At 26.2% G+C, this 13,403-nt stretch overlaps 1 protein-coding gene across 3 annotated transcripts in view; it reads right to left on the reverse strand.

The window, feature by feature from the left end:
• The window catches only part of LOC105249790 (SUN domain-containing ossification factor), a 45,958-nt gene that overhangs the window by 31,888 nt on the left and 667 nt on the right, over positions 1–13,403 (reverse strand). The window contains exons 2-3 of one of the 3 annotated variants that reach the window (XM_025408792.1): positions 12,697–12,898; positions 12,389–12,501 (exon numbers count right to left, since the gene is read on the reverse strand). In XM_025408792.1, the coding sequence (XP_025264577.1) occupies positions 12,389–12,501; positions 12,697–12,898 (315 nt within the window). Of the gene's footprint in view, positions 1–2,072; positions 3,041–12,388; positions 12,502–12,696; positions 12,899–13,403 lie in introns of those variants that run through there. The other 2 variants (XM_025408794.1, XM_025408793.1) reach the window with 2 other exon arrangements.

Below are 13,403 nucleotides of genomic sequence, written 5' to 3' on the forward strand. Positions count from 1 at the left end.
TACGTTATCTCATATGATTAAATCATCGCACTATATATTCATTTGTATTATGAATGCTAAGATTTGTAATTTTGTTACATCATATCCATACGTGCACACATTATTATATACTGCCAAGCAAATACGTATATTTGCCAGGAATATAACTATTTAAATAAATTTTGTTATTTTATTGTCAGTATTGCTTTTGTTTACTCGATTTTTGTTTGGTCCCATCGCAATTATTCGTTTAAACTGTTTTTTTAACTTCTCGTTATTATCAATCATATATAATAAATCAAAATATATAAATAAAAGGTCATTGAATGGCTTAGATTGAATTGCAAAAAAGATTCTAAAATTAAATAACGTGACATTGCGAAAGTATGTGTAAATAGCATTTTATGCTGCAAATATATAAGGCAACGAAATAAAATAAAATTTGACAAAATCATTGTTTATAAACTGCATCGCATTAAATTTAAAATATTAAATATTAAATTAATTTATTTTCATAATTTTTATAATATTAAATATTAAATTATTTTACTATATTAAATATTAAATTATTATTATTAATTTAAAATTATTTTGCTAATTTATTTTGCTCCTATATTTACAAGATAAAAGCAAAATAATCATATTTATGTAATTTTGTCTTCAATTTTTAATACAATATATATATAATATATATAATATATATAATATATACAATATATATATATATATATATATATATATATATATATAATATAGATGATTGATGATAGTTCAATATTCCGAGAATTGACCGGGAAGAATTTTGAATTGCATGAAAGATCAAAGAGTTCCGATTATCCGATTAATTACGATATAATTATCTAGAAACAAAGTACTTGGCACGTGCGACGCACTGCGCGTGTGAATTTTTTATAAATAGAAAACGACGTAAATATCGTACACATATAGTTATTTCTATGGATGCTACGTTTAATAGCATTAGTGTAATTTCTGTTTGATCTTGCTAATTTCAATTTTCTCTTTCCACCAATGTTGAAAGAGAATATAATTACTAAATAATGTTCAATTAATCTAAACTATTTACAATTTAAATTACTCGCAGTGTTAATCATTATAATTGTGCTTACATTGCAGCTGTAGTAATTAGCAAATTTAAATTCAATAAATCACTGGTTAAGTAATAATTTAATAATAGATTCTTTAATAAATTTGAAAGTTTTTTTTCATGAGAAAAAATCAGCAAAAAAATCATTGTTTAATTATAAATAAGAATATATATAGTTTATTATTCATTATTCACATGTTTTCACTTTAAAAACTTTAAATTTTCAATCATTTATCAGTAATAAATGATTAATAGTTTGTATTCGTTCTCAAACAAATTAACATGAATTAAAAATCAATCATTTTTTATTCAGATTTTCTATCATTAAAATATTTTTTTATATAATGGTAGACCATTTTACATTTTCGATAAGTTTTAATAATTTATATATGCATATATGTATGTTAGAAAAAAAATTTTATTTTCAAATCAGTAAGATATAAAAAAAAAATAGAAATTGCAATTTTTCATAATCTCACGTAACAATCAGATACATCATACATAAATGCACATATTACTAAAGCATGACTATATTTAAACGATCAAGGTTAAATTGCTGCAATGAAACCACGATCACGAAAATGTCATATATAATAAGTTTAACAAGGGGTACGTTAAAATGCATGAAATCATTTTAAACATTATATGCAGGTCATATATCAAATTTGACAAATTCGCAAGATTTTCTTTATTCTTTTCATAATAAGAATTAATCACGATATTCAATAAACTATGCACGTTCATAAAGAAATCCTGATTAAAATATCTCAATCACATCTAAAAAAGGCTATGCAAATAAATATGCACACTAACAGTTTATTTATCACAAACTCACCCTTTAAGAAACGCTCAAATAATCAATATTTATTTAACCGTACTCCGATACTGATAATATTAATGAAGATTTAATAACAAGTACCAGAGGATTGCGAGCGTGAAAAATATCGTTGGATATTTGGAAGATACTCATTACTTGTCATATTTATACCTTTGCCCATAAATATTAATAACGTAATGGCTAGATGCTGCATTTACATACAAGACTCTGTGACCTAATCAATCTTCCTTCACGCTCAAAATTACACATGAACTTGATACGAAATTAGCTTTACACGATCGATACCAGTCTGTCGATGTAACACGTAGAAAAAAATCGGCATTCGGAAGTGATAATAAATATTGATCGCGGATGCATTCAAGTCCTTAGCCACATTCGTGTAGACTGCACCAGTGACCATCCTGTCGGTCGACCGGCTTCGCACGTCATGTCACGCACCACGCACTCCCTGGCCTTCGATCACCTCTCGACACGTGTCTCTTGGACACAATTTCTATCGCGAGACCGCAGAATCGCAGGGGATAACGAGAGAATGCGGCCCGAACGACCGATCACCCATATCGGCGGCCGCTCGAACGCGAACTGATGGTCCGCCCTCGCGCGACGTCGCGGCGCGACCCTTCCGCACCACCATCACCACCACCCACCACCGCCACCCCGACCCGACCGCACCATCGCCCACTTCCTCTCCCAGCACCCTTCCTTTCTTTCGTGTTCCCCCTCGTATCACGTCGAGAGAACCGTGACTTTCCTCCTTCGCATCCTTTCTAATCCGCCCTTTTTCTCCAAGAGTCCCCCTCTTGACTCGCCCGTCTGTGAAAAGGGGGGAGATCCACTTCCCTCATGCGATTTCAACGATTTGCAACCAAGTGCGCTGCTGCGGTACTTTTTATGCCCTATAAAGTATTCACACGCGTGTGTAAAAGTGAGACGAGTAAGAGTGGCTCGTGCGCTCCGAATGAAAGGTACTCGTGAATTTTTAACGTTTTGCATTTTCCGGATCGTGATGTACGAGAGAATTCTCGTGATAAGTAATTTCTTTTCGAAATATTTATCAGGATCTCCCTGGATATCAGGAAGTCCCTTTCTAGTGAAATTTTTCTACAATTAAACTTTGAAGCAAACGAAAATTTACAAGTTGTACAAATTTGTAAAAATATATTCAAATATGTAAATATGTAAAAAAAATAAAGTCGCGAATAAATGGCCTATATTAAATTTTCACATTGTCTTGTGAAAAAAAAAACATTCGAAAGTTTTATAAACTAATAAAAATACTCTATGTATGTAAATATTCGATAGATACCGAAACAATGTAACTAATTATGACACTATAAGTGACATTAAATGTAATAATAATTAAAATAATAAAAATAATTATTAGCATGAATAACGAAATTATTACTAAAATTATAAAAAATTATATTGCATGAATATTCAAAATATAAATTATCTCGACATATTTCTATAATACATCATTTTATTTAATTTCTTTTTCTGTGCACAGCAGGGGGGGGGAGAGAGAGAGGGAGAGAGAGAGAAAGGGAGAGAGAGAGATAGTTCAAATATAATCCATAAAATAACATCCTGCTTTTTTATTATTATTTTTATATTATTTTTTTTATTTGTAGAAATTAATGATAGATTACTTTTATAGCGAAATAATCTATGTATTTTTATATGTTTATGTTATTTCAATTCCTGGAATATGTAACTCTAAACAAATGCATGTTCGAGGCGTCAAAATTTATTTGAATTAAAAATTTGCATGCACAAGATAAATTGCAATGCTCGATACGTAGAATTAAAGACCGTTCGCCGATCGTTGGAGCTAGAAAGTGCAGTGATTTATCGACCTTTACATCTTGAAACTTAATGGAGACCAAAGAAAGGCAGAAAAGCTCTCCTCTCATGTACTTTCAATAATAATTTTTCAAGTTTATCGTGTCTCTCTCATCGCGAAAGTACTTGCCTATACCAGTAATGGAAATGTTGCGTTTTACTAGCTTTCTGACCCGATCAAAAAAATGTATGACTATAATATCGATTGACCTATATCAAATTAGCTGCTCTTTCTTTAAATTTTCAAAAAATTATTATAATTCTCAATCAAATTTTTAAATGTCATAGAAAGGTCGGAAAAATTTTCCTCGTAAATCCAACGTTCTATTGAAAATTCTGACGTTCCTCGTGAATTCTAATAATTATTAAAACTCGAAGAGCTAAAACTATCGTTCTATCTATACCTTGCAAGTCTTTTTGTTCTTTGCGAAACATTTTTTCAAATCTCTCCACGTTAAAAATAGGAAACTGCTGTGATGTACTGCAAAAAAAGTCACAATCGATATACACTCTGCAAGATTTAAAGCGCATACAGTTGTATTTTTCGAGAAAAAAATCTGCGAAATAAACTTTATGATATAACTAACTTTTAACAATTAAACAGGACACAAAAGCGTTGATAAAAAACATTCGTACCAGATAGAAAACAAAGTAAAAAATGAATAAAAATTTTTTATTTGATTTTTGTACAAATAAAGACAACTTTGGAGAAACATTGAAATATTATTATAAGCTAATGATAACTACCATTGTGTATTCAAGTGCACTGCAAAATTTTGTAAAATTTGAATATCTTATTGCACGTTTTATATGTTATTTTATGTGTTAAATATGTACATTTCTTTTTTTATATGCATGCAGATAATGGAACTCATGCGAGAAAAAAATGCCAAACATATAATATTGCAATAACTGCAACTGTAGGACACGCGGCATTTATATAAACATACGATTTATTTAGTTTTCGTATACAACTTTCCTCATTTAATATTTAAGAGATAAAAAAAAACAAATAAAATAAAAAAAAAACACATACAATTTAAATTTTATAAGAGCTGGCGTTTTTATTGTAAAATTTGATGCATTTAATTTCTTCAATTATAGCATCAGCCTTTTTCTCATAATATCTAAGGATATTAAACTATTTTATAACCACAAATTCCCTCTTCTCGAATTGTCTTATCGATCAAAATGTATTTTGTGATAAATCTATAAAATACGCGAATGCGATCATTGAAGATAAGGACATGATGTAGATGCAATTGCAGTGAGAGCACGATGGAACGATTCCTGATCCCGTGCAGGTTGCTTCGGGCAAACGACATTTTCGTGGTTCCAGTGACACGCAAGTAATGAATGCACGAGCTTTTCTCAAACGTGGACAAGGAAGCAACCCGATGGCAAGAGGATTTGCATGAAACTCCGCCCGATCCGGATCGGTTACATGGTCGAGTTGGACATTCGCCAAAAGTATCCCCGGTTGCAACGTCATCCCTCGTGAGCAATAAATTTCGTCGATGAAAAAAAGAAAAAAATGAAATAAGTGCTTTACGGTTGCGCATTTTTCACCCCGATGTCTCTAAAATCGATATACTCCTAATATGTACGAGCCAACGAATTCATTATAGCATTTAAAAATTTACATCATTTATATATCATGTGCATGTGCGTAGCTGCGTAGATTCTTCGCTGAAATATTGTCACGTATGGGAATATCGTCGGGAAGCCTTTTGGTGATGATTAAGCGAAAAGTCGTGTACATAGATTTTAACGTCTAGACCGAGAACGAAGCCCTACCATATATATGTCGTACAAATATATATATATATATATATATATATATATATATATGTGTGTGTGTGTGTGTGTGTGTGTGTGTGTGTGTGTGTGTGTGTGTGTATGTGTGTATTTATTTTATTTTATTTTATTTATTTAATAAATTGAAAAGAATTAGGCTCTATTTATTAGGCTTTATTTATTTATTTATCTATTTATTTATATTTATTTATATTTATTATTTATTTTTTTATTTTTTTATTTATAACAAACATTTTATTTATATAAACACGCGCTTCAATACAATGCTCATGTGCATGTCTGACTTGTACTTAGACTAAATGCTTTAAAATCACGACTATTATATTCTAAACGTTAAGCATAACGATCGCAGGTAATGAATAAAAAGCAAGATGTGAAAATGTGAATGTTAATGAATGGATACCAGGTGCTCGATTAAGAGTGTAGGTTGATTAGAGGTGTTCAGGAATTCCGTGAACTGCACCTAACATGTTTAAATTCTCACACTCGCGAAAGTGGGTGTGCAAAATGACGGATGTGACACAATTTTTACGCGTAAAAGGAACAATCGAGAATTGTAATTGAAACCGAACGAACGAATGAATATCAAAATGAATTAGATGAATGAAAAATCGCAATATTTATTAATCTTCGTATATTAATTCTTTGAATTTTGCATCTAAATTTAAACGAACAAAAATCTTTGACTATATGATCGAAATTTATTTGTGTAAATCGTCATTTCTCTTATATTGATTAATTTATTGGCTAATTTATTTTATTGTAATTGAATTGATCTATCTTAAAATAATGAGCAATAAAAATATTTGAAATCGTTAGTAAATTCGTTCGTAACATTTAAGATAAATAATACATACATATAAAGAATATTTTAATAAATAATATTTATTGAGTGTTTAAATCACATGTAATTACATAATTAACATACATTAAATAAATATAAAATATATAACATAAGACATATATAACGTATAAAATATACACACATATATATCTTTTATGTTATCCTACATATTTAGATTTATCTAATGTATTTTTGTCTAACACACAAACAGTGCATGTGATTTAATCTATTAATAAATTATCTACCAAAATATTCTCTTATTAAAACACATGCGAATATTGTATATTGTATAAATGCAAATATTTTTATGATAAAAAAAAGTAAAATCCTCTCTTTTAAAAATATCTTTACAAAACTATTTATATAAGATTATTTTTTATAAAATTACGTTATCAATTATATTTCATAAATTTCAGTTCTATAGAAATTTGATATATATGATAAACACAATTAGCGCGCAACGTTTTAATTGCATACATATATTCATAGCACTTCGGCATTTTTATACTTATGAAGTGTAATTACCGGAAATTACACTATTATTATTATAAATTTTGTATAAATGTTGCAAAGAAGTCAACAATGGTTTATAACAAAATTTATTTTTGAGATTATCACACGAATGAGAGAAATAACAAAAATGATATTATTATATCTAAGTGCTATTATATAAATAGTTCTATTTACTAACGTAGAAAAAAACTGATTATCTTATTGCCCGTAATAAAAATATCATTACAAAAATAATAAATTTTAATTTATATGTAAAATCTTCGTGCAATATTTTTTCTTGAATATAACAACAATTCTTAAATAACCTTTATAATAAAACTACCGGCATAATTAATATGTATTTTTAGATATAAAAATTCCATTCAGATATCAAATTCAAACCATCGCCAAATAAATGTGCGTGACAAAATGCACCAATAATAAGACGTTATCTGATTAATGATGAGTCAAAGGAAATGCGTTTTCTGCAATGTATAGGCGTACAGCACTATAATAACAGTCGTGATAAATTGATATGGATCGCCTTGTTGTAAGTGCTCGCAATACAATCGGTACGAGAGCAATTTGTCAGCAGACGAATTGTCATGCAATGAGTCAAATCGTCGTGACAAGATTTTCCTATCACAGGCGCCACTGATAACAGGATTATGAGAATAAATATTAGCATTCGAGTTCAAAATAATATAAATATTTTATGTGTATTCTAATATATGTATATATATTCTAATCAAAACAAAACGAAATAATTCATAATTCTAAAAGTAAAGACAAATAAATCTATTCGCATTTTTACAAGAAAAGAAATACGAAAAATATTTTTGGTATTTATATAGATATATTTTGTGTGTTTCACATTTTTAATTTAAAATTTAAACACTATAATTTGTTCACATAGAAACGTAGATTTCTTAAGAATTTAATAAAATATAATATAATAAATTATAAAATTTAATAAAATATAAAATATAATATGTACGGTCTCACATATAATTGCATTTTTTATAACAATAACTTTATATATAATTAAAGTTATAAAATAAAAAGTTATATTTATAAAAGTTATGTTATCTGTCTACTTGTGAATATATATATATATATATATATATATATATATATATATATACACAAGTAGTTGATAGATAGTAGATGATAGATAATAGTATAGATATATATTAAAATTGTATTAATCCATTAACCCATAAGAATAAAACGGATTAATCAATGTATTATTATGATTTAATTTGAAAAACAAAACAAAAATTTATTTATTTTTATTAATATTTCACAAAAATTTTATAATGATAGACAAAATAAAAGTCACGAGTAATACAATTCTCTATTAAATATAAAATATTTTTATGAAATTTTGTTTCATTAAATAAATATTTCGCGAATATAATATTTCGATACAAATGTAAATATTATTCGGAATATTTTAAAAGCGCCTTGATATCTGTTTAATAGTATATGGAAACTGATAAATCGGCTAATGTATTCAAAAATAACTCTCTCTGTCTCTCTCTCTCTCTCTCCCTCCCTCCCCCCTCCCCCCTCTCTCTTTCTAGAATAAAATCTCTCTAAGAATAAATATCACTTGATCTCTTTAGCCTGTTTCAATTTATTTAACACAATAAACAAAGTTAAAAAATCTAAATATGCTTTTAAAAATCATTAGTTCGAAAGAGATTAAGTTTAATAATATATTCTTGTTAATATATAAACTATAAATAATAATAAACTATAAACTATAAATATATAAACTTTTCTACAATTAAAATAAAAAATATGAGTTCGACTTATAATCAAATGATTCTAGAAATATTACTACTTTATGTATTTATTATTATTTTTATTATTACTTTATTAAAATATTATTACTTTATATAAATATTATTATATTTTATGTTTGATTAGATTTCATATTCTACATATGTATATTTTGCAGAAATTTATTTACATATCTAAGAAAATTATGACGCACGAAATGTAAATTAAAAGTACGAAACATTAGAAAAATACTTATATTTTTATGGATTTTTTTTATATAGATAAAAAAAATTTTGTTTCGTGTAATAATATGTAATAAATCAAAAAATGTCAAAATGTATATACGATACATGTACATATTTATTATTATAATCGATTTTTATTATAATGCTTTATATAAAAAGCTTTTTTGCAAACTAATGCGTGACTTTATGTAAAAAATCTTCCAAAGGTTACAAAACAACGCACAGGAAAATAATCTAGACATAAACCTTCATCTAAAAGCTCAGATTACGATGTAACAGCAGCTCGTATTGCTTCGTTAGTACAAAAGCGTGCTTAACAAGATACAAAGCAGTACAACAATTACTAAAAGAATAAAACTGAATACATACATAACAATTTTAATGAAAGGAATATTCACAAATAATAATTATGTAAACAACGGATAATTAATTTTATATCAGGTGCAATCAAGTAATACGTAAAATTTTATACAATTTTATGTAAATTTAAATCTATATAAAATAAAATTGCTTAGTTTAATAATATACTGCAATATAATTACACATTATTTATTTTGATTTTTTTATAGTAGAGATATGGAAATTTTAAATCTAAAATTATACAACATATTGATTGCATCTTATAATTATTTGTATATTTTTTTGTTTTATGAAAATTTTTAATATATATTTCTTATATTATTTTATATGATGTATAATTTTAATACACAAAAACACAAATTCAATGTTCACTTATTTTATAAATACACACACACATACATACATGTTGAATTATATAATAAATATAAGTATACATATACATATATTCATAATTCATATATCATCTTCATAAAACATGAAAACAAAACGAAAATGAAACGAAAATAAGCGAATATTAAATTTGTCTTTTATGTGTAAAAATTATCATACAAAACAATAAAAAGATTTTTATAAAATAAAAAAATAAATAATTATAAGATAGTCAATATTTTGTATAATTTTAGATTTAGAACTTCCATTATCTCTGCTCTAAAAAAAATCAAAATGAATAAATAATATATAATTATAATGTAAATATACAATTAAACTGAGCATTTTCTTTTATATGAGTCTAAATTTACAAATAAAATTTCCCACATATTTTTATTTGATTGCCCAATATAAAGTTAATTGTCTGTCATTCACATAATTACTATTCGTGAATATTACGAGATATATATATAACTTATAAAACAATAGATATTTTCAACATATAAAATATTGATTTGAGAGATTTAGTATGATGAGATAGATAAAATAAGCCACTATCACGATCATTGAAAATAAAATGAGAATAATATTTAAGAAAATATGTATGTATTCGTGTAAAAATCTATATGTACAAAATTTACTTTTTGTTATATTTTAGATAATTAGCATTTTACAAAAATGCAGATTTTTGTAGCAAAACAACGAGAATTAAACAAGAAATAGTGCGCCAAATATTCGTTGTATAGTATGTATAGCAAAAAAATAATAAAGACGTGAAAACAAAAGATTATATTGTAAAAAAAAAATATAGAAGCAGTTAATAAATGTATATAAGAAATGTTTGCATATTGTGATTGTAATAGCATTTCTTTTGAAGATAATAATAATATGCTAATAGAATATAAACACCTTTATTCTGTTAATTTACAAAACAAGTTTATATATTATTAATTAAAATTTCTGTTAAGAAGTATATATACCGTGTTTCTGATTTTAGAAAATATGTAAAAAATGGCAATCTATAACAGCAAGCAAGTAAAAAAACTTTAACAAGGTATACCAGTAATAACATATCTATATCTTTATGCAATGACAGCACTTTAAATTTTACAAAGTTTTCATCTAACAATAAGATAAATATATATATCTCGAGAATACCAAAATACCAATTAAATTATCTTCTAACTCAAATAGAATCAGTCCCCATGTATGATATCATATAAGATATATACAGTAAATGATATTCGATGTATAACAAGAGATTTATTAAAAGTCAAACCAAAGTTTTTTGCGAACACTCGTCATTTCTTTGAAATATCGATGTATAAATAAATGTTTGTAAGAAAGATTTGTAAAAGTTATAATTTATATAAAAGAGAATTTATATATTATATTTATATATAATATATATTTATATAATATATAATTAGCACATTTTAATATATTTATATAATATATTAAAATGCGCTGATATGAAGAATAACTTTGTTCAATAATATTCTGTAACATTAGCATTATATAATAATATAACTATTTTCTTGAAATAATCTTCGCAATATCAAATAAGAAACAAATGTATATATATAATGAAAAACTGATACAGGTCAGAAACCTGTCGCGACAATCTATGATCAACATTTTCTCGCGTCATTCTTGCAAGTCATTACCGCCGATCTGGCGCATATCCATTACATATCATCACGTTTCAACATGTCAACAAGTTGAATTCAATCATTTACACGTGTCTATTAATTAACAAGTTTCGTATCATATCTTGACAATTTATAATAACGAAAATAGCAGTTACATGATATATTTTTTATTATTATGTAAACATTAACAAGTTTCAAAAAAAGAGCTTTCCGAATAATATTTTAATATTGTGTGATATATATATATGTTTGGTGAAAACACAGTTTCAGTCTGACTTGATGCCAATTTTTTCACACTATACTCATGTGTATTTTTTAGTCTTGCACTTTCATAATCTCAAATAAAACTTAAATTTTTCGTAATAAATGTATATCAATAATCGAGAAGAAAACATCGATAGTTTCAACATATCATTATAATAATAAATGAAATTTTGTAAAAATTTCTTGTAACAAATACAGGGGTGTAGCTAGGTAGAAACTTTAGAGCAGACAAGAAAACTGACAGAGAAGTTTCGCTATCCAATGACAAAAAAAAGAGGATGATATTTATGAAAAATATTATTGTATAAATAATACAATATTGCAAACAACTTGCAAATATTTGAACAAAAATTAATAGAATTATTTTTAAATTGCTTGATTTTTCAAGAGTAGGCAAAAAAGCTACAAGAGCAAGCTTTGCTCCTCCTTGGCTACACCCCTGAACAAATATATGTTTTCAAAGATTATTTAAGTCATTATTGCAATACTATATCATCATATTTATTGCGCACAATAATAACTCTACAGTCATTAGAGCAATAAAGAAAAAGATATCATGCGCATATCATGTATATATAACATAATGTAACCCATATAATTAACTATTATGTGTATTATATATAGCAATTTAAGTCAATTTTTTATCCAAGGATAATCCAAATATAATCTGTACAACATTAATCAGTTACTATGATACATGTATATATTCTAATAAATCTATTATCTTTGAAAGCACTATAATTAATGCTAACAATAAGATAAAGTAAAATAATGAATTATGTGTAAACTCACTCTTGGGAGAGATTAGGCTGCTGCGTAAGACTCTCTGTTAACACATCCTTTCCTACCTGCGCATTATCATTGGTGACTTTTTTAATGCTAGCAGAGACTGTAATAGCTTCTTCCTGTAATAGAATGTAAAATGCATGAAATAAATTATGCATGTATACATATTATCATTGTATATTACCATATGGCAATGATATATATATATATATATATATATATATATATATTATTTATCGTACATGTTTAATATAATAGCTACTCTTTTTTTTTACGAGAGGAATTAGAGGAATTAAATTATGCGATTATCTTACCTGACGATATTGATCATTCTGATTAGTTTTGAGTGTCATTGTAGCTTGAGTTTTAATATCCATTATGGATGACTCAAAATTTTCATGGTTGTCATAATTGAGCGTAATATTACTGTAAGATTCGTAAGTCTCATTCTTTTCAGAATAGGAAGAAGAATCTTCAGTTTGTGTTTCTGAAGCTACTATCAGGAACAGAAGTCCACTGTAACAAAAACAAATTATCTTATTATTAAAATTATTTATTTAAATATTAATGTATGTTATATAATGCAAAAATGAGTTACTATCTCCTCAAATCCTTAATTTTGTAAAATTAAATAATTCTCTGTTATGAATTAGATTTCTCTGTTACAATCAAGATTAAAATTAATTTTATTTAAGTTGATTCAATTCATCAAAGTATATATAGTTAATTCGACATACATGTATTTAATTTATTTTAAAAAAAACTATACTTTCAATGCATTGATAAATCAAATTTAACTCTAATTTTGTCAGAGTAATCATCGAAAAAATTGCATGAAAAAATTCTCTATACAGTATTTCCTTCCTAAATTATGATTAATTTTTTTGTTCTATAACAATTAACATCACAATTTCTAAAAATAATAAAGATATTGAAGAAAAAGGAACTCACAAAATATTAATGAATTTAGCAGATCTACAAAAAATTTAAAATTTGAAACTCTACTATATAACTTCGACTA

The sequence above is a fragment of the Camponotus floridanus genome, unplaced genomic scaffold (genome assembly GCF_003227725.1).
Source record: "Camponotus floridanus strain SB8 unplaced genomic scaffold, Cflo_v7.5 scaffold23, whole genome shotgun sequence".
NCBI lineage: Eukaryota > Metazoa > Arthropoda > Insecta > Hymenoptera > Formicidae > Camponotus > Camponotus floridanus.